A 22401-nucleotide genomic window follows, 5' to 3' on the forward strand; every position below is an offset into this window, starting at 1 on the left:
TTCCCCAAAATTGATGGCACACGTTCAGATGCTCAGTCATCGCCCCTTACCTGCAGGTGCCCTGGGGCAGGGCCCACGTCAGGTCCATCTTTACAGGCCCTGTGGCAGTTCATTTGGGGATCAGTGTGTGCCTTTGGCACCGAACTTATGGAGAGAGAGTTGCTCGGGGGCCAGCCATTGAGGGTGAGTGGCTCAAGAGTTCCAAAATTTGTTCTCCCAACCTTGGGTCCAAGTGACTCAGTTAAATCCTGTCCTAGTTTTTAAGTTTCTACTGTGATCCTGGCACAGGAGGGTGAGTGTAGAGGTGGGCGGTTTGTAGAGTGAGCCCCTCTACTCTAGAGGCTAGTACAGCAGTCAGCTTATAATACACACATGCACGCACACACACACGTGCACACACGTACTGGGTACGTTCCAGGTGCCTAGGCCACAACAGTGAACAAAAAGGCAAGTTTTGACCATCATGATGCAGAATAACAAGTGTCCTCAAGGAGAAACACAGCCCAGGACCAAGGTCAAAAACTTCTGTTCTGATTCCCCACTTGGCCACCTGTGGCTTCTGTGACTCAGTTTCCTCATCTGTAAAATGAGGCCAATGACACCTCAGAAGATTGATGCCAGGAGACAGTGAGATGCTGTGTGAAAGGCACACTGCACAGAGCAAATGCTCTCAAGAGGCAATTTCCACAACTACTATTATTCTTACAGAAGGAAGTTTGAACCTCAGAGGGACCTCAGAGGAAGGAGTGACAATTTTGCTGGGGAACCTCAGAGGCTTCACAGAGGTGTGTACATATGAGCAGGGGCTGAAGAACTGCCAAGTCCTGGCTTGGCAGTGTGGTTGGAATCGTATTCCAGGTGCAGGACCAGAGTTGGCAAAGTGCTGTTATTTTAGTCACTGTAAATCTTCCCCAGAAGACCCTGCCTAGGGCCAGGCTTACATCAGGTGCTCTCTATGTAATGTGGGGAGGGGGAAGGGAGGAGGTTGTGAAATGGGGGACTGTGAGAGAGTGGTTGTTTCCTGACAAGAGACTTTGTGTCATGCTTTCATTTGACAGGCCTCAGCCCATTTTATCTTCACTACGTGCCAAATCTGGCCCACTACCTGTTTTGTCAATAAAGTATTATTGAAACAAAGCCATGCCTACTCATTTACATACTATCTATGGCTGCTTTCACCCAGAGTTAAGTAGTTGTGACAGAAACTACATGACCTGCAACACCTGCGATAACTGCTTTCTGGCCCTTTTCAGAAAAAGCTTGCTGACCTCTGAGGTAAATCCTACTCATTCGTTCATTAAACAAGAATCCCTTCACCTGACTCCCCCAATTCTCTGCTCAATTTTTTCCCCAAAGTCTTTCTCACCAACTGACATACTATATGTTTTACTAACATTTATTGACACTCAGTCCCTCCCTCTAGAAGGTCAGCATGATGAGAGCAGAGATTTTTGTCTGTTTTGTTCCTGGCTGTGTCCCCAGTGCCTACGACAGTGCCTGCAGGTCAATGAACATCCAAAACTTGGACGGTTACCAATGGCTTTCACCTGCTATTTGCTCCTCCCTATGGTAACCTCCTACCTCACCTTCCAAAGGTAACCACCACGCTGAATTTTGTTCGCCATTCTCTTGCTTTCAAACATTTTTATCACAACATATGTACACCCAAACACTATTATTTTTAGCTTTGCTAGTTTCTTAACTTGTCTCATTTGGGGCTGAGACAGTGCTGTGTTCACTACATCCTATTTCCCTCTCCTCCTGGGCACACAGCCAGACTACATTTTCCAGCCTCCTTTGCAGCAGGGATGTGGCCAAAGTGATGTGTGCCACTCCCACAGCCTCAGTGTGATCCTCCACATTCTTTCTCTGCCTGTTGGCTGGGTGTCAACATTCACTGTGACTCTGGATGTTGAGAATTGACGATGACAGGACTACCACAGCCTGGGTCCCTGAATGACTGCGTGGAGTGTCCCCTGCAACTTCCCCTCCCTTCAAATATATTAAGCCTCTGAGATTTGGGGTTGGTCTGTCTCAGCAGAAGTGCACCTTAACCCATCCCACATCTAAAATTATGATAGAGTTGAGTTCCCTGCCCTCCTTCCCCCACAAGGGTGGCCGAGTTTGGCTGCCAAAGATCCACAGCCCATTTGTTTATTATGGACATCCTGTGAAAACCTTATCAGTACCTTTGGGGCCGAGGAGCTCAGGGTGTCTCTTCCACGAACTGTGGAGCTCTCGCCGCGGCTGCCCGCTGGGGTCGAAGCTGGGGGACTGCAGTCTGTCGTCTGGGCTGCGTGAAGCCTCAAACACAGGCACGGGGTCTGCACAGAGAGAGGAGGACAGGGGTGGTGGGAGCCCTGGGGGCCAGGGGGTGCCCCGGCTGAGGCCACAGGGCCAGGGAGCTTGGGTGGGAAGAACCATCCATAGGAGCCATCTGGAATCGCTCTGGTGGCTTAGGGGAGCAACGTGGACTTTCTGCTTTATGAGGGAGCCGATCTCCAGGCACCTGCTCTGGAGAGCAGGTGCCATCCCCATGGGTGTGGCTGTCCTGCCCAGCTGGGAATAATAATTATCATAATAACTTCATTTTCCTGATTCTATATGCCATCTGTGGTGGCCATGAGATTTTGTCCTGCACACCACCGACCACAGGGAACATCACTTAGCAAGGACCCTAGCAGGCACACTCTGAAATCCATCAGTTCAAACCTAGCCTTCTCATGGGACTTCCCAGACAAGGCCTGCAGGCAGCAAGGATAGAGGTAGACCTGCTTCTGGGGGACACAAAACTGCTCTGAGGGCTGAGGACCGGCCCGTGGCCTTCCCCAGTGCTTCCTTCCTTAGGCTATAATGTGGTCTGGATGCTTTCACCCAGTTCCCCACCTCTCCTAGCTCCCTCCCTATTTTCCTTCACCCGAGGTTCCATAATAGCATCTTTGCACATATAACCCTTGGGGTGCTTTTCAATGGATCTGGGCCAACACACCATCATTTGTGACACTTGTGGCCGATTAAATAATAGTTTTTCTGGGGGTGAGATATACACCTGGATATAAGATGTCTCCGTATTTCCCAATAGCTAAATTGAGGACTCCAGGTCCTTCCACCTGCAATTCTGTCCCCCCTCCCACCCTGTCACCTAGCAAGCACTTCCTCTTCCTTCAGATCTAGAATCCAACACCTCTTCTTCCAGCAACTCCCCACCTGGGGCAGGAGGTTTGGTGTAGCATCTTCCATGTTACAAAGCCAGTCCCTGGGAATAGGTTCCCACGATGCACCCAGCATCCCCTGGAGGCTGGCCTGGATCTAACTTGTTTTCACATATGAGGAAACTGCTCAGAGAAGCCAGGTGACTTGCTGAAGAGCGGAGGAGAGACTCAAGTCTGGGTCTCTTTCTCTGATGCCACAAAGACTTCCTGTCTCAGTGGTGTGGATATTTCGACCCCAGTAGCTGCAGGTAGGTAGGTGTTCATGGGGTCCCAAGAAAGCCAGGGCCTCCTCGCTTCAGACCAAGGGGGCTGGTCTGGTCCACATTTTTTCTAATGCCCCAGAGCCCTCTCTCTTCCTGGTCCCTCCTTTGGGATCTCCCACCAGCATCTGCTTGGCCATTGCTCTCTGCTGGTGTGGACCCTGGAGTCAGATGTCCCTGGTCCTGGTCTAATCTATACTTGCTTCTTAGGATTGCTGTGTGACCTTGGTAAATGGCGCTACCTCTCTGTGCCTCACAATAAAAGTACTGACCTCGTGAGCCTGTGATGAAGATTCATGTAAAGTGCTCAACACGGTGCCTGGCACTTGGTCAGCTCAGGACAAATGGAAGCCCTCACTATTATTCCTGCCCTTCTGAGTGCAAGCCACACTGACCTTCTTCTCTCAGTCCCTCAAACGCACCCCAGAGACTTTGTACGGGAGGGAGCCTCTGCCAGGAACACCCTGCCCTCCCCTATCCCTTTCAGCTAGTTAATGCTTACTCATCTTAGCAACTCAAATGCCAATTCTTCCAGGAAGCCTGCCTTGACCAGTCGGTCTTCTAGTATGAGCTCTCCCAGCTGCCTGCACCTTTCCTTCACAGCACTCACTGTACTTCTAATTTTCATTGATTTGCAAGTGCACCTAATTAATACCCGCTGGACTGCAAACTCCACAACAAGGCAGGGCCGGGACTGCATCTGTTCTTGCTCTTCCACTGGACCCCTTGTGGGGTGAATGAAGCCTGACCCACAGTCCAACCCAATAAATATCTTCTGATGGAAGAAACGGGGCAGAGCCTATACGTGGGGACCTTCAGGTCCGGCTGGAACAAGGCCACCTCTGCATTTTATCCCTCTTCTCCCGCCTGTTTGTTTAGGTGGTGGGAGGCTCAGACAATGGGTGTTTGTGTCGAGGTAAGCAGGTGCACAGGAACGCTGCTGCTGGCTTTCCTCTGTCAGCACTCCCCCATGCCCCGTCATTAGGCAGGGGCTGCTCAGCAGGGTATGCCATTATGTCTCCCCGGGCTGATGTAATTATACATTGACATAATTAACCCAGCAAGCGCATTAGGCAGGCCAGCTAAAAATTCATCTATAATTATTTGTTGTGTGCATGCTAATGAGCCCATCTGCACTGCCTTTGTACAACACGGACAAATTAATTTACAAGTCTGGATTTTTTAATAAGTTAAGGGAAACGCTTCCTATTGTGTCCTGGTTTTTGAGAAAGGAAGAAAAAGGCGACAAGCGCTTGCCGGGGTCAGGGAGGTTAGATAAACACGGGAGACTGCAGCTGAGGGCTGCAGAGGGCTCAGCTCTGGTTCCAGGGAGGAGGGAAAGATCCAGCTCATGGCTCAGGGGCCGGCTGGCTAGGAGCCTGTCCAAGCCAAAAGATGACGCTCGGGTGAAAAAGGAAGTCATTCACCCCATTCCCAGGGATCAGAAATTGACGTTCGTTGTGCGCGGAGGCACTGCGGTCCCCTTGCTGCCTCAGCCTCTTTGTCCAGGGGAAGCTGACCACAGGTGGCCTCCTGGACAGACTGGAGGAGGTGGGTGGCGAGTGGACACTCAGTACGGGGTCAGCGGGTTCCAAGGCTCTCTTTGCCTTCATTTGCCAGTACAGGGTAGAACATAGTGGTTAAACTCTCAGAACATGAAGTCCAGCGCTGGTCTCAAGACTCAGTTTCCCCACTTAAAAAGTCAGAAAATATTACAGTTTCTACTTCTCAGAAGTTACTACTGGGAAGACTGAAAAAGATTACTGAGAGAGGCAGCATGATTTAAGGACTGCTGGTGTCAGCTCCAGCTCTAAACTGGCCATGTGACCTTTGGACAGTTAACCTCTCCAAGCCTCCATTTTCTTATCTGTAAAATGGGGCTGCAAGGACTGAATGAGAGAATGTGTATAGAGATTTGCACAGTGCTGGGTGCACAGTAGGGCTTGATAAGTGTTGGCTGCTGTTACTACCCTGAGAGGGGGCAGCACACCATCCCGTGACGTTCTAGGAGCTGCGGTCTACATGGCAAAACTCCACGGAGACTCAGGACAGGGTAAGGCCTCATATACTCTCATCAGTGCCTGGGAGACTCAGAATCCAGTAATCCTGCGTTGAGCTCCACTCAGGGACTCAAAGGCTCCAGCTTAGAAAGTCACACTGAGGAGGGACAATTTGTCAAGTGTCCAACACCCCTACCCCAGTGCACAGTTGGGGAAAAATGGGGTCCCGTGACTTCCCTGAAGTCTGCCAGTGAGTTGGCGATAGGGCCAAGATGGGGCCTTGGGCCTCGGCCTCTTCTTCCCACACTGTGCTTCCTCCTAGATCCTCAATTTGAGACAGGAAGTCGGGGAAGGTTCAGATGACTCAGCCGACGTCAGGCTGTGGCCAAACCCTAACAGCCGGAGCACTTTAAATTGATTAGAATTCATACAGTCTTCACCACAACACTGTTAGTAGGGCTGTTGTGTTTCCATTCTATAGATGGGCAAACTGAGGCATGGGGGAGTGAAATCACTTCCCCAAGGTGAGGCCCAATAAGGTAGATGCTGCTATTTCCATTTTCCAGGCAAGGAAATGAAGGCCCAGAGAGGAGATTCCATGTGTCCAAGGTCGCCGAGCTCAGAAGTGGCAGGGGTGGGATTTGAACCTGGAGTGCCTGGTGACTGTTTGTAGTGGGCTAAGCTGCCTTGAGGCAGGGCATGGGGGATTACTAGGCCAGAAGCACGAGAATGAGGGCGCTGTTCTTGGCCTTGCCACAGGCTTGCTGTGTGACCTTGGACAAAGCATCAGACTTTTCTGGGCTCCAAATTTCTATCACAAGTATCCCTGAGGCACACACTCAATCAACATTGGTTATCACCAGATAGGGGTGTGGTCCTGCCAAAGTGAGTGCTTTTGGCCCTGGGCCTATTCCTTGGCGCTGGGATGCTCAGGGAGGGTGATTATTAAACGCCTTCATAGCTGAACTTGACACTTGAGGTTTGAACATTGTGAATCCTCCAAATTCCCAAAGCCACTCTCAGATAAAGGGGGAGAGGGACAGGTTGGGAAGCTGATGGTCAAATCCTGGCTGTGACAACTTTAGGGAAAGTCACTTAGGTCACCTGAGCCTCAGTTTCCTCCTCAGTAAAACAGGGATAACAACAGGACCTACTGTAGAGGGCTGTGCAGGGACTCCATGAGCACGCTGAGCCCCTGCGACAGTGCCTGGCACCTAACAGAGTCTAAGTGAGCATTACCCTTATTCTTATGACTTGTGGCAGTGTGGGATGTGCCACCCAGCTCTCCCTTCAAGAAGAACGTCCTGCGAGGAGTTGGTGACAGTCTCCAGGCGCTGCACCTTCGGATACACTGCAGTGTTGGTTTGGAGGTCAGGTTTCCCCAGGCCTGCTCCCAGCCAATGACCGAGCAAGACAGAGACAGTAGGGCTGGGCCACTCCTGCCGATGCTGGAAAAGGCAACCTAGTATCATAGACTAAAATGTTTTCCCCCAAACCCATATATTGAAGCCTTAACCCCTGATGCAACTGTATCTGGAGACAGGGCTTTAAGGAAGTAATTAAGGTTAAATGAGGTCATTAAGAGTGGGGCCCAATCTGATAGGACTGGTGTCCTTACAAGAAGAGGAAGAGACACTAGAGCTTTCTCCCTCTGCACGTGCAGAAAGGAAAGGCCATGTGGGGACACAGTAAGAAGGCAGCCATCTACAAGCCAGGAAAAGAGCTCTCACCAGAAACCAACCCTGCTGGTACCTTGATCTTGGACTTCCCAGCCTCCAGAACTGTAAGAGAGAAAATTCTGTTGTTTAAGCCACCTAGTTTGTGGTGTTTTCTTATAGCAGCCTGAGCAGACTATTGCATCCTGCTTTGGGGCTCCTGTTAGTTTTAGCTTGGCTGAGACTTTTTCAGAGCTGCACTGCAGTTTGAGGTTCCTCCTACCAACCCTCCTTCCTTCCCTCTCTCCCTTCCCAGGTGTTAGACCAGCATCACCAAGTGAAGGCTCTCCTGGTCTCCTCCTCTCCCTCTCTTTCATCCTTCACGGGCATCTTCCCCAATAAATCTCTTGCACATCCGGTGCCATCTTGGCATGTGAATGCTTCCAGAGGACCCAAACCAATATGTGATTACTCTTTTGCCTCTCAGAGCCTCAGTTTCCTGGTCTGTAAAGTGGGGATAGTCACAGTGCCTCTCCTGTGGAGCTGCAGCTAGACTCTGGAGTCTGTGGGTGTGGAGCCCATGTTGAGGTGATGGTACATTCCACAGTGGTGAATCTAAAGTGGGCAGAGCTCACAGGGGGACCTAAGAGTCCATGCACCTGCTTCACTCAGCAAGAGTTTGTTGAGCATCTACCTGTGGGGGGCACAGTAGTGTCTCTGTCTATGTGTAGCTGACATCCCAGTCAGATAATATGGATGGGGAAAGGACTTATCTTAAGAGCATTAGGAAGTGACATGTTCTAATTCGCATTTTTCAAAGGCTCATCCAAGCTGCTGCAAGAAAAATGGGCTGTAGAGGGAGCCAGACAGGGGCTACTGCAATAGTCCAGGCAGTGATGCTGGGATCAGGGCGGTGGCAGGAGGAGTTGGGGGGAAGTGCTCAGACACAAGAGGTAGATAGGAAGAACTGATGGGGTGTGGTGTTCTAGGCTGAATAGCATTTCCCCAAATTCATGTCCATCCAGAACTTGTGAAACTGACCTTATTTAGAAACAGGGTCTTTGCAGATGAAATCAAGTTAAGATGAGGTCGACTGGATTAGGGTTGACTAATCCCAATGACTGGTGTCTTTACAATAAGAGGGGAGGACACAGAGAGACAACACACAGGGAAGGCCCCGTGAAGACAGAGGCAGAGATCGAAATAATGTGTCTACAAGCCAAGGAATGCCAACGATGGCTGGCCACCACCAGAAGCTAGGAGAAAGGAATGGAACAGATTCTCCCTATGCGCCTCCACAAGGAACCAACACTGCCAACACCTTGACTTTTGGGCTTCTGGCCTCCAAAACCGAGAGGATAAATTTCCATTGTTTTAAACCATCCAGTTTATGGAAATTTGGCATGGCAGCCTCTGAAAACTAATACATCATGTGTATTCTGGAGGTTCAAAGTCCAAAATCAAGGTGCTGGCAGAGCTGTGCTATCTTGATCTGTCCCACGCTTTCTCCTAGCAATCCTTGGCATTTCTCAGCTTGTGGTGGCATCACTTCAATCTCTGCCTCTGTCATCACTTGGCCCTCTTCTCTGTGTGTCTCTCTCCTCTTTTTATAAGGACACCAGTCATGGTGGATTAGGGTCTCACCCTAAGGACCGTCCCTTATCATCATCACATCTGCAAAGACTCTATTTCCAAATAAGGTCACATTCACAGGTACCAGGGGTTAGGACTTCAAAATATCTTTTGGGGGCACACAATTCAACCCATAATACATGGCAACTGGCTGGATACCAACTGTGAGAAAGGCAGGTCTAAGGAGCTGCTAGACTCCAAGTCTCATAGGAAGGAAGTTCTTACTTAAGCCTAACCTACTTCCCTCCTGCTGCACCCATTTCACCAGTCGTCCAGGAAGACAAGCGTGCTTCATAAGACAAAGCAGCAGGTGCTGGGCTCTGATCCTCCTGTATGTTCATCCTCTCCAACTACTGAGGAACAGGGCGGTGAGTTGAGTATGGTCCCTGCTCTGAAGAGTGCATAGCAACGATGATCACTTATTTCCCCAGGCATATTCCATTCTTTATTTCCTCCCCACAGAATTCCTAGACTTTACGGCACGTGGGTAAACTCATTTCTTCCCAACTCCCCCATCTGGGAGAAATCCACGGAGGTCTGAGCTACATTGCTGGGGATTGAGTTAGGTAGAAAAAAAAAAAATTAGCATTCAGAGGACTGGAAGATTCTGCCAAGTTACGCATAAGTAAAATGCTCAGCTGGGGTAGCTGACATATCCGAGGGCTTCCTGCTTACTTTGTCCAACTGTATTAGTTGATGCATCAGCTAAACGTCACTAGCTGCTCTTACAAATACAAAGTGAAAGAGACAGAAATGACAGCAAATCTTTGAAATGTTGGGAGGAGGTTTCTCAGAGAACCTGACAGTCACAGGGGTCTGGGAGCATCTAGCTTTCATTCCTCAGCAACCCCTTTCTCCCAAGGCCTTTCACATAGTAGGTGCTCAAGAAATGTTGCTTGTTTTAAGCACCTAAGTTAGTGGTCATTTGTTACAGCAGCAGGAAAAAACGAATACAGTCTGTAATTCAGCCATTTATTCATTAGTACCTTTTTACTGAGCACCTGCTATGTGTCAGATACCATTTCTTCGGTTGCTAGATACTTCCTGAGCATCTACTTAGGGAAGTTTCTGGGCCCTGGAGATACAGCAGTAAATAAGAGGAAATTCCTGCCTTCCTGGGGTTGACATTCTAGAGGGGAGAGATGGACAATGGACAAATAAACCAACAGCTGTAAGGGGGCTGAGAACAAAAACAGCAGGGTTGCGGGAGAGAGTGGCCTGAGGTGTGTGCTTGGGGGCAGTGTGCTAATTGAGGCAGCCTGGTCAGGGAGGTGACATTTGAGCAGAGCCCTGAAGGAAATGAGGAAGCCAGCAGGGGGCTGAGAGAGAATAATCCAGACCCAGGAAGCACCAGGAGAAACAGCTCCCATTAGACCAAGACATGCCGGCACACCATCCTGACCAATCCCCCCTGAGTTACTGTCCCATAAACACAGCTTAGCTTCATCTTCACAACTGACCCATTTTACTGATGAGGACACGGGGCTCAGAGAGACTGGCGATGCCTGGGTAATTCTTGGTGCCAGCCTCACCTCTCCTCCCTGTAGGCTGGTCTGGGTGCTGGTGGGTGGTGACTGGGTTCAGAGCAGGCTCTGGCTCTTCAAACACTAGTTTCTGGTCTTCATCCTCCCAACTCTAGCAAACATTCATTCTGGGGCAGATGGGGCACCCATATCCAGCTGGGGGGTAAAGAGCAGATGAGATGCCCACCCAGCATCTTGAGACAAAAGCTCCAGGGAACTGACATTTCTTCATCCCCACCACCCCCCACACCCTGACATACGCCAGGTACTTTGCAGTTATTTATATCTCATTTAATCATCAAAACAACCACAGGAGACATTGCTATTCTCCCCATTTTCCAGATGAGAAAACTGCAGCCCAGCAGAGGGAAGCCACTTGCTGAAAAAGGCGGAGCTGGATTTGAACCCAGGGTGGCCCAATCGTCAAATGCTGGTGACATGTCACACCTTAAGCTGCATCCACCTGCCCCCCAAAATATTACCAACTTGATATCTGTCCTTACGTGATTTGACGTTTTTAACTTAAATATATTTTAAAGGAATATTTGTTTCACTACTGTAAGTAGATCATTGGGATTCTGTATCATAAAAAGGGGTTTTAACCATTAAAATACAAAGGAAAAATCAAGAAACTGATGTTATTAAATTCTAGTTACATCCCCATTGCCTGCTCAAGACCTGAGCCTGAGGCCGGCTCTTCCTTGGTTAAAAGGAGAGATTCACAGGTGTTCCATAGGCATTTAAGATGCTTTAGCACCTGACTGAGACTTTCTCTAGAAGGAACTAGAAAGGTGATACCTGGTGAGCAATGTATTCAAAGTCTGTGTTGCGCCAGGTACACCAAGGCTGCTCCCTATGTCAGGTGACCCCACTTGGGGAAGCGCGGGGTCCCGCTGACCCCCAGTCTCCAAAGCGACCTGTGTCCCCCTCCAACGTCTGGCAAGCCGCATATCTCAGTGTCAGGAGAAGTGACAGAACATCCCTGTAGCTCCTCATCTGGAGCCACGGAGCCTGCCTTTCTGCCGGGCTCAGCGCTTCCACGGGAAACCTTTTAGCTGAGACACGTGGCTGCCCAGAGCTGTGAGCGGGACTTTATTTCCCCCACTTCACTCCTGCAACATACACACTGTCAATATATAGACAAGGGCAGTGGCAGCGGGAATCAAACGGCTTTAGATCCAACCTGAATAAAAAAGCCCCAAACAGGGGACCCCAAATCAGAAGTGTTTGACTACATATCCTTTGGATTAATTAAGCACATTGGCAGACACGGAAGATCAAATATGAACCATCCGAGGTGGCAGGTCCTGATGGGCACGTGGGGAGGGGGAACGTCGTCAGGAAATAGAGTGCCTTTGTCTTACAGCCATCAACTTGCTCTTTATGCATAAACTGCTTAATAAAATGACTAATTCATTTTGGTTACATTGGATCAAAACCTCTAGAGAATACTGCCAATGGATTTATAATATTTTAATCTCACACTAGCCTTTCCAAAGCCTCTCTAGGAGGAGATGGATAGAACATCATCTATTCCATCTTCCACCACTAGCTGATGCTGTTGGTGTTTTTAAAAAAAAGTGTCTATGGGGCTGTGTGGGAGAGTCGTGAGTCTAGGGAAAGCTGTCTCATTCCTCCCACTGTGTCCATCTGAAGGAAAGCGGTGCTCAGAGCTTTTTTTAGGAAAGCTGGAGCTGCAAAGGCTGTCCGAGAGGCTGTTTAGAAACACATATATGCAGAAGTATGCGTGTGTCCCTCCAAAGTATCTCTGAGACAGAAGCCTTCTCCCATCTGGGCCCCGGCTCCGGGCGCCTGTGTGGGCAGGAGGTTCAGGCTACTGACGGCGGCAGCGAGCCTAACTTTGATCCTTTAATCCTAACTTTTTGATAGCAGATGGGCTGCCCAGCCCTTGTATGCAAATGGGGGCCTTGCTTTCTTCCCTTCGTCGCTAGGGCTGGCTGCTTCCGGGTCTCCCGGCTTAAGCACGGACAGAGGGGCTGGAGAGGGTCTTCCTTCTTGGTACTGGGTGGTGATGTAACAGTAACACCACCACCAACAGCAACGGCAGCCACGGGTCTACTGAGCATTTACTGTGTGCCAGACACCAGCTTAGGATTTTATACTCTTCACCTTGCTTAATCCTCTCAGAGGTACCAGAAGGTAAGTGTGCTTTTCCAGAGGAGGAAACGGAGGCTCAGAGAGGTAGAGCCAGTTACTCAAGGTTACCCATCCAGGGAGCAGCAGAGCTGGGACTCAAACCCGTGTCCATTGTAGTAAAAACAAAGTTTCCATAGACTAAGCTGCACAGAAAGTTCCAGGCAGGCAGGGACAGTGTCTGTTTTGCCTAACATTGTGCCCCTGGTGTCGAGTAGAGTCCCTATCAAACAGTAGGAGTTCAATGTTTGTTGAATGAATTGCATGGGGCTACTACTCTGTGCCAGGCACCATGTTAAGTGTTCTCCATTCCCACTGAATCCACCCAATGGGCCCATAATTAGGTGAGATCATTATCCATACTTCACAAGTGGGGAAACTGAGGATCAAAGAAGTCAGGTGCGATACAGGATGCAAGATGGCAGGACAGGGACTGGCCCCTCTCTGAGAGGGTCCCTCAGCCTAGAGTCCCGCTAGTGCTCCTCCTGGAATCTCTCTGCCCCCTGAATTTGGAGCTCTGTGGCTCAATTTCTCCTCAACAGAAGTACCAGCCTTTGGAGCCCTGGGCCAGGAGGACCAGGTGTACGTGTCTGTTCGGGGTCATGTTCTTCCTCCAGCTAACACATTTGCATTTCTGCAAAGGGCTCATTCTCTCACCCTAGAACCTCTCAACCTACTGGCAGCAAAGACCCTTAGCTGTTTTTCACTGTATTTAGATGTCAAATCTCTAATGGTTTTGTTCCAACCTTTTGAATTTTTTTTTTTCGTTTTTGGCCACACTGTGCAGCATGTGGAATCTTAGTTCCCTGACCAGGGATCGAACCCGGGCCCCCTGCATTGGTAGCATGGAGTCTTAACTATTGGACCTGCAGGGAAGTCCCCCAACCCTTTCAATTTTAAAATTAATCCTGCATCTGGGTTTGGTGCCAGGGATCAAGATTCAGGCTCCACTACCTCTCTGCTGTGTGACCTTGGGCAAGTGGCTTGACCTCTCTGAGCCTGCATTGCCTCAGCCACACAGCAGGGCAGGATGGCAATACCTACCTCCAAGGGGCAGAGGGGATAAGTGAAATCCTTTCTGTAAGGGGCTGAGCGCACTGCCTGGCACACAGGGAGCACCCAAGAAACCGCCCCACAAGGATGGTAGCTCATCGTTGAAATTCAAAGGCTGCTCTCCCTGAGGCACCTCTCCTGGCCTTCCCACCTTGAAGCCCTTTTTCTGCTGGGTGTTCTGGCCGTCTGTCTTCGGGTCATGTGGCCCCTGTTGGACTCCGAGGGCAGGGCAGGACTCAAGTTTGGGTTCCCACAGGGCTCAGCACATGGTAGGTGCTCAGAGAATGAGCTGATGAAAAGCCACAGCTGAAACGCCTGTCATCCCTTCTGAAAGGGAGCAGCCGTTTATTGAGCACCCACTGGATACCAGCATCATGCTGGATATTTTCCTTTAATCATCTTTCAACCCTTAGCTGCCAGGAGTAGTAAAAATCAGACAGGTGGCCAGGGGGAAAGGGCACTCCTGGCAGAAGAAATGGCAGAGGCAAAGGTGTGGCAGAAAATGGGGAGACAATGCCTTTTGAAGTTAAGTACCATCTCTGGAAAATCTGCTGTTAAACTTTTCCTTTTTTTATGGGTTAAATAACCTTTTATGTTACCCTTCTGTGCTCCCCTGAGCTCAACAGGACCAAATGGGCAGAGGCACATACAGGGAGGAAGGGAAGGAGGTGAGGGCAGCCAAAGACAGCGATGGGTCTCTCATTACACTAAAATCTGTATTGCCTTTATCTGCAAAGGTGGCTTATCCACTAGATGGCAGTAGAACTAGTCATTTGGGACAAACACAATGTTAAATTCTTAACCCCACTTTCTACTTCCATCACCATATATTTCAAATGCTTCAAAGATTCAAATTTCTAAAAATTGAGATCACAAAAGTACTTAAAAAATCCTACAACCTTCAGGTGAGAGGGTTTTTTAAAAATATGACAATAAATCCAGAAGCCATAAAGCAAAGGTCTGGTAAGATTTCCTACTTTCTGCTAATATTTTTTGAATGTGTGCCATGTATCATATACAAGAGACATTGTAAACAAAATTAAGAAACAAAAGGCAAACTAGGGGAGAAGATATGAAACACATTTACCAGGACAAAGGTTAGTATCTCTAATATACAAAGAGCATCTACAAATCAATAAGAAAATGATCTCTCTGATAGAAAAATGTGCTAAGGGTACATGAATCAGTGATTTACAAAATAATAAATATGAGTGGTTCACAACATGTGAAAAGATATTTAGTGTAACTAATAAACAAAGAAGTACAAAATAAATCAACAAGGGGGAAAAAGATTCTTATTCTTTCTGACCACTTTTCCTGGGTTTGTGGTCAATATGTGGCTACAATACATTCCCCTTCCCAAGTTTTCTTTCTCACTCTTATAACTACAGTACAGTACCAATATGCCTTGCATTCCCAAGAACCCCGAATACCCAGTGTTGGGAATGGGGTTCAGTAAATTACAATACAGCCACACAAGAGACTGTTACACAAGAGGAACCAAAGTTACTCAGAATTTGTAATCACACAGAGAAATACAGATGCTTGTAGTGGGTGAAAGGAAGCAGGATTGAAAATGGTACATGCAGAATGAACAACCATTTTGAAAAAGTACATGCGGAAAAGATCAGATAGGAAAACAACAAAATATTGCCACTGCTTTTCTAGTAGGTAGTTTTCCCCTCCTATTTCCATATTTTCTGAATTTGACAGTAGGCATATACAACTTTTATAATTGCGGAGAAAATTTTAAAAATCCTAAACATTGGAAAGTATTGTCCTACTGCACGTTCAGTAACCCTGTAGTGTTAAACCTCTCACCCCACTTCCTTGATAATTGACAGAGCTGTATGAAATCCAAAGCCAATGCGTGTGACTCACGTAACTTATACCCTGATGGCAGCTTTGCAGTGGGCTGCTGATATCCAACCTGCCAAATGCTTTCATGTATAGGTATAGAATCCTCACATTGACCGATGAACAGGTTCTATTATCCCTCTGCTAAAGACACAGAAACCAGAGTCAGAGAGGTTCAGGGCCCTGCCCAAGGTCACACAGCTCAAAAAAACCCCACCAAGCTGACAGTCCCACCCCACTGTGTCTGATGCTACAGCTCGATCAACCTAAGCTGCCCAGCCTTGCCTCCTGAAAGGAGGAGCAGGGAGAGAAACGCCTGTGAGGAGTTGCCATCTCCTGCATCAGATTTTTAAAAATACAAAGTAAGGCAAAAAAAAAAAAAAAAATTGGGGGGACTCACCTCTCCCTTCTTATCTCTTCAGCAGTGTTCCTCTGCCTGTCCTCTTACTTGCTCTTTCCTTGTTTTCTCTTTAAATTTTTTTCTTTTTGCTTTTAACCTAATCACTCAGTTAATAAGTTAGCTCTCTGAAACTTGGGTCGGTACCTAGTGACTCTATGAACGCAATAAAGAAATCAGCCGTCACTGGTACAGGAGTCAGAAAGGTTTAAATCAAATCATCCTCTACAACAATGACATTAATTATGCTTTTAACACGTTTTACTGCTTTTTTTCCTCACTTCACGCCACATCTGTGTGAACAATATCCAAAAGATTTACGGTTTTCTTTCATAATTATAGACATACAGGCTGCACACTTATCAAAATACTTGCTGAGCAATCACGCTATATCGCATTCTCTGCCAAAGATTTGTGTTGGCAGCAGTCACTCAAAACAAAAATGTTGAATCAGGACTTGTGTGGCTTCGGGGGGGAGGTGTGGATGGGAAGTATTTCGACAAATAATTTGCCTGTCAAGAAGTATAAAAACAGGAGAGTGTTCATCCTGGCAAATTTTCCAGGAGTGTTATTTTTATGGAGGGGCTGGGGAGGCATGTGTGGCAGGGACAGTGAAGAGGGAAGCTCCGAGCACCAGCAACACATCTGACATTTGGTTCTTGTGTCTGAGGATACAATTTAATGAGAACAAAAATATGTCTTCCTAATTCCCCTAAGAAATCATTAAAACATTTTGTTATTCTTAAATGTCTTGAAAATGAATTAGAGCCCTGAAGGGGCTGTTCGTATGGTATGTCTCCATCAGTTAAGGTTCCTCGTTCTCTAGCTTGGTGACAGCTGGGGATGTACGTCCCCCCCACCCCTCCATTTCTGGGGAGTAGAGTTGGGAAATCAGACACGTGGAGTCAGCACTAGGCTTGGAATGACCGTTTGGGGAGAGGGGCAAGAGAGCACGGGAACTTTCCAGGAAGTTCCATGCCAATCTTGGGAGCGCTCACGGTCCCTGACTGGCACCGCGGTTCTGGCCTCGTGGGTTAACATATTTTCAGAAAGATGTGGGTCCACAGTGAACCCCAGAAATGATGCTCTCTCCCACACGGGGGCTGTAAGCCCCTTCTCACCCCCAAACGCTCCCCTGGGTTTGAGACAACAGGTTACTGGAGTGATGATCTGTGTACCTCTGCCACCAGAATGCAAGTTCTCTGAGGTCTGGGCCCGTGTCTGTATCGGCAGGCTCATGGTTATGTTCCCAGTGTCTAGTGAGTGCTGGGCACACAGGAGGCACTCAATAAATGCCATCTGAGTAGAAAAACACGTGGCAAGCAGGAAGCACTAGTTGAAAAAAGTACCTTTTCATTCAAATAACTCTTCTCCCACTTTCTGCGTCTGAATCTTATTTCTAAGTCATTCAACAAACAATTATTAGGTGCCTACTGTGTACTGGATTCAGGGTACACAGGTTTACTATGACTCAGTCCCAGGCTTGGAGAATTTCACTTGTCCTAGGGACACACAGATGATGATAAGAACAGTTAACACTTAGCAAGTGCCACTCTGCGCCATGCACGCTGAAGCCTCCCAATGACTGTATGAGACAGACTCTGATATTATTCCCAATTTATAGAAGCGAAGACTGAAGCTCAGGGAGGTGAATTAATTCGTCCACAGTTACCCAATGAGTAAGTGGTACAGGCAGGATTTGAACTGGGGTCTTTGCCTGGAAACACAAGCCCATCTCAGTGCTGCCCCCTGGTGCTACAGGAAAGGTACTATGAGGCCCGGTGGAGGAGCTGGGCATGTGGACTCGTGGGAGGTATCTCTGGGGTCTGTACTGGGTCACCCTCCACTGTCATTCGCCACTGAGACTGTGCAACCCAAAGAATTGAAAAGAGTGGGAAATAAGAGGGTGTATTTTTCCAAATTTTTTCCCAGATAGCTCTGATAAGGGTGGAGACACCATAAGCAAAAAGGCTGCAAGGAATGGGGCGGCCTCTCGGTCTCTCGGCCACGTGCCTGGTGTGGTCCTCAGTAAGGGTGATAACGACCAGGGCTGCAGACACAGCTGTCTTGGCCTCATACCACAGGGCCATGCCCTGGCAGGGGGAAGGCACAGAGCCTGGAGGGCTGTGCTGTCTGGTTCCAGCCATTCTTGCCGCCAAAACATTCTGACTGAGAAAACCCATGTGGCCATGCTGCCTTCCTGCGAGTGCAGAATCAGGGCAGAGCACGGGACTGGAGCAGAGCGAGTCGAGTCTGCAGGTGCCTATGTAGTGGGCTGAATGGTGACCCCAAAATATACATCCATGTCCTAATGCCTGGAACCTGTAAATGTGACCTTTTTTGGAAAAGGATCTTTTGCAAATGTAATTAAGTTAAGGATCTTGAGATGAGATCATCCTGGATTATCTGGGCGGGGCCTAAATCCAATGACCAGTGTCCTTATAAGAGAACGAAGAGGGGGATTTGGGACCCAGAGACACAGAGGGAAGAAGGCCATGTGCAGACAGAGGCAGAGACTGGAGTGATGCAGCCACAAGCCAAGGGACACCTGGAGCCACCAGAAGCTGGAAGAGGTAGAGAAGAGTCCTCCCCTATTGAAATACAGTGTGTAACGTGAAGGATGCAAGTTACTCAGCTTTCTGCTCCCTACACCAAACAGTGTTTGTCTTCGGAGGGAGCAGAGCCCTGCCGACACCTTGATTTCAGACTTCTGGCCTCCAGAACTGAGAAAGAATAAGGATCTGTTGTTTTAAGCCACCCAGTTTGCAGCAGTTTGTTACAGCAATGGGAAACTAACATAACTTCCCACGAGTAGCCAAGTTGTGACATGAGCAGACATTCTAGAAATAGTTGTTGAATGTATCAAGAGCTGAGTCCCATCTCTCCCTGGCTGTGAGGCATCAGGCACTGGACTCAACTTCTTTGTGCCGGGGAGACAGGGACTGGTAGGGCCTGTTCCTTTGGGGCTTGTAACATGCAGAGGGTAGAGCACATGCAACTTCTACACCTGGCCACTGCTTCTCTGACTGTGATGTGCTCCCAGATCCCCTGGGGAACTTGTTAAAATGCAGACGCTTCAATGGCCCAAGGTTCTGTATTTCTAACGAGCTCCAGGCGAAGCCAATGCTGCTGGTCCATGGACTACACTTTGAGTAGAACAGGCTAGAAGACTTCCCTCACCACCCAGCTCATGTGCTTTTGGAGGGGAAGCTTCACATCATTGTTGCTGTATTAGTTTCCCGGGGCAGCCATAACAGAGCACCACCCACTAAGGTGGCTTAAAGCCACAAAAGTTTATTCTCTCACAGTTCTGGAGGCCAGAAGTCCAAACTCAAGTTGCTGTCAGGGCTGTGCTCCTTCTGAAGGCTCTAGTGGAGGATCCTTCCTTGCCTCTTCCAGCTCCTGGTGGCCTCAGGCATTCCTTGGCTTGTAGTTGCATCACTCCAAACTCCGCCTCTGTCTTCACATGGCCCTCTTCCCTGTGTCTGTCCCAAAACTCCCTCTCCTCTTCTTATAAAGACACCCTTCATTGGATTTAGGGTCCTCCCTAAGTCCAGGATGATCTCATCTCAAGATCCTTAACTAATTACACCTGCAAAGACCCTGTTTCCAAATAAGGTCACACTACGAGGTTCAGAGTGGACATAAATTTTGGGAGGACACCATTTAAACCACCACAATTGCCCAAGACAGATGGAACGAGGGACTTTCCCAACCCCTGCACAAAGATCTCACAAACAACCTTGACATCAAATATAAATGACTTTGCCTTCTCCATGGCTCAGCCTAGAGTGGGATCTCATTTTCTTCTTCGTAAACCCCCAGCTCCAGTCACCTCTGATAGCACTAATTCCTGCAGCTGTGTGGAAGTACTAGAAATGGATTAAAGGGGCTGTCTGGGTGGAGGGAGTTAGCACAGTGGAGTTGTCTCCCAGCTCCACTATTATTAAGCAAATCACTACATTCTGGGTTCCCATCTCTAGGTCAATAAATGAAAACGTGCAGAGGACGGGCCATTTTAAAAAAGGGAACTTGGGCTTCCCTGGTGGTGCAGTGGTTGAGAGTCTGCCTGCCAATGCAGGGGACACGCGTTCGTGCCCTGGTCCGGGAAGATCGCACATGCCACGGAGCAGCTAGGCCCGTGAGCCATGGCCACTGAGCCTGCGCGTCTGGAGCCTGTGCTCCGCAACGGGAGAGGCCACAACAGTGAGAGGCCCGCGTACCGCAAAAAAAAAAAAAAAAAAAGGGAAACTTTTTGCAGAAGTATATCTACATATTTAGGTACACAGTTGAAGCTCTCAAGCTGATCATACCTCTGTAATCCACACCCAGATCAAGAAGCAACATCTCCAGCCCCCAAAGGCCCCTCCCAGGAACTATCGCCCCATCCAAGAGAAACCACTCTCTTGACTTCTAACAGCACAGGTGCCTTTTTTTTTTTTTTAGGTGAAATTCTGTAACGCAAAATTTACCATTTTATAGTGAACAATTCAGTGCCAGTTAGTTCATTCATGATGTTGTGCAACCACCACCTCTATCTAGTCCCAGAACATTTTTATTCCCCTAAAAGGAAACCTCATACCCATTAAGCATTCACTCCCCATTCTCTCCTGCCCCCGGATTGGTAACCACCAATCTGATTTCTGTCTCTATAGATTTGCCTATTTTGGGTACTTCATACAAATGAAATCATAAACTGTGTGACCTCTTGTATCTGGCTTCTTTCACTCAGCATCATGTTTTTAAGGTTCATCCACTCTGTACCATGTGTCAGTACTGCATTACTTTTTATGGCTAAATAATATTCCACTGGATTGGTAAACCACATTTTATTTATTCATCCACTGATGGACATTTGGGTTGTTCCCCCTTTTAGCCACTGTGAATAGTGCTGACATTAATTTTTGCCTGTCTTCATATTTTATGTAAATGGAGTCATACAGTATATGCTTTTTTGGGTTTGGTTTTTGAGGAACATCAAGTTTTTGAGGTTGGCCGTGCCATGCTGGAGGAAAACATTTGCAGTCTTTCCTCCAGCGCCCTCTGCTGGCAGAGAGCACTGGGTGCCTTCTGCCCCTTGTGGCAAAGGGATGGGGGTTCTGGTGGGCAAGACACTCGGCTCCCCAAGAAGATCCAGGTGGGAGATCTTACCAGGAGCCCCCCAAAGCTCCCTGGCTGATGTTGGAAGGCAGTGGGGTAAGATGGAAGAGTCGTGTGGGGACACATCACACCAGACTGGGTGTAGACCCCCTCAGTCCCTCCAACTCCTACCCATGGAGGGCCTGGCCTCACCCAGGAGTCTTGGCCTGTCCCCAGATGCCACTGAGAGGAGGCGCCTGTGTAACAGTCCTAACAGCAGTTTATTTTTGTTAATTATTCACTCACGGAGCCCAAGCATGTCTTACCTGGTGCTTCAATTAACTGCTTGTAAACGCTCAGGAAAGCGGCTTCGGCCTCCTGACTTCTCTTACTAAGAGCCACCACCTTTGGAAACAACAAGAGAAAGAATCACGTGTGACCACAGCATCTGAGTCTAGAAGCAAATTTAATCATTTTCTATATGTGCAAACATGGGATTGGGGGGAGGAAGAAGGGAAATGAAGATTAAAAGTATGGAGTAGACTGCCAAAATTCAGCTGATGGTGGCTGACTCCTTTGCCAGAGCAAGTTCTAAATAAATAGACTTTGCCTGTTAAAAAAAAAAAGAAAGAAAGAAAAAAGTATGGAGTAGAAAGTCTGGGTTCAAGTTCCAGCTCTACTGCATCTGGCTGTGTGACCTTGGGCAAGTCACTGCCCCTCTCTGATCCTCAGTTTCCTCATATGTAAAATGGGGGTAAATGGGGCCCGATGCAGGGGACACGAGTTTGTGCCCCGGTCCGGGAAGATCCCACATGCCGCGGAGCAGCTGGGCCTGTGAGCCATGGCCACTGAGCCTGCGCGTCCGGAGCCTGTGCTCCGCAGTGGGAGAGGCCACAGCAATGAGAGGCCCGCGTACCGCAAAAAAAAAAAAAAAAGGGGTAAATAATAGAAACTACCTCTTAGGCCTGTTGTGAGGATCAAAAGAAGCTATATATAAGTGCTTAGCACAGGGCCTGGCACAACAGTAGGTTATTAACAGCTGTTACTATTATTCCTGTTATTAATGTCAGAGGTTCAAATATGACACGTTTTGTAGGAAAGTGGGACACATCTGGGGAATATGTCTTGCCACTGAAAATTAAAGAGAAATTGTTGAATCTCTAGTAAGATACCAGTTTCAACAAATGTCAAGAGTGACAGCTTGTGAAACAGTTCCTGGCATACCGAAGGTGCTCAATAAATGCCTCTTGATTGATGAATACACCAAATGACTGGATGACCAGTAGTGAGGAGCTACTTTCATGCATTCATTCTCTTGCTCACAGACTTTTATTGTTCTGCCAGTGAGACTCCGTAAGATGTGTTTCTGGGGCTCAGCAGCATCTCATCCCTCCGCTCCTGGCTGTGAATTCTGAGCTCCGGCCTCACAACTGCCTTGATGCTGGCTCTTCTTGACCACTCCCCTTGGCATTAGTCCTGGGCCTTCCTGGCATACTGTTGGACCAAGCTCCTGGCACCCACAGGTCACCATCCCTGCCTCCTCGAGGACACACTGGGCTGGCATCCCCCTTTGGACTGG

At 48.4% G+C, this 22401-nt stretch overlaps 1 protein-coding gene across 11 annotated transcripts in view; it reads right to left on the reverse strand.

The window, feature by feature from the left end:
* Window positions 1–22401, reverse strand: part of CUX2 (cut like homeobox 2) — a 264555-nt gene that overhangs the window by 40939 nt on the left and 201215 nt on the right. For 9 of the 11 annotated variants that reach the window (XM_049698416.1, XM_049698412.1, XM_049698411.1 and 6 more), the window contains 2 exons: window positions 21149–21227; window positions 2190–2324 (listed from right to left, as the gene is read on the reverse strand). In XM_049698416.1, coding sequence (XP_049554373.1) covers window positions 2190–2324; window positions 21149–21227 — 214 coding nt within the window. The remainder of the gene's footprint in view (window positions 1–2189; window positions 2325–21148; window positions 21228–22401) is intronic. The other 2 variants (XM_049698419.1, XM_049698417.1) reach the window with 1 other exon arrangement.

This window comes from Orcinus orca, chromosome 15 (genome assembly GCF_937001465.1).
Source record: "Orcinus orca chromosome 15, mOrcOrc1.1, whole genome shotgun sequence".
Taxonomy (NCBI): Eukaryota; Metazoa; Chordata; class Mammalia; order Artiodactyla; family Delphinidae; genus Orcinus; species Orcinus orca.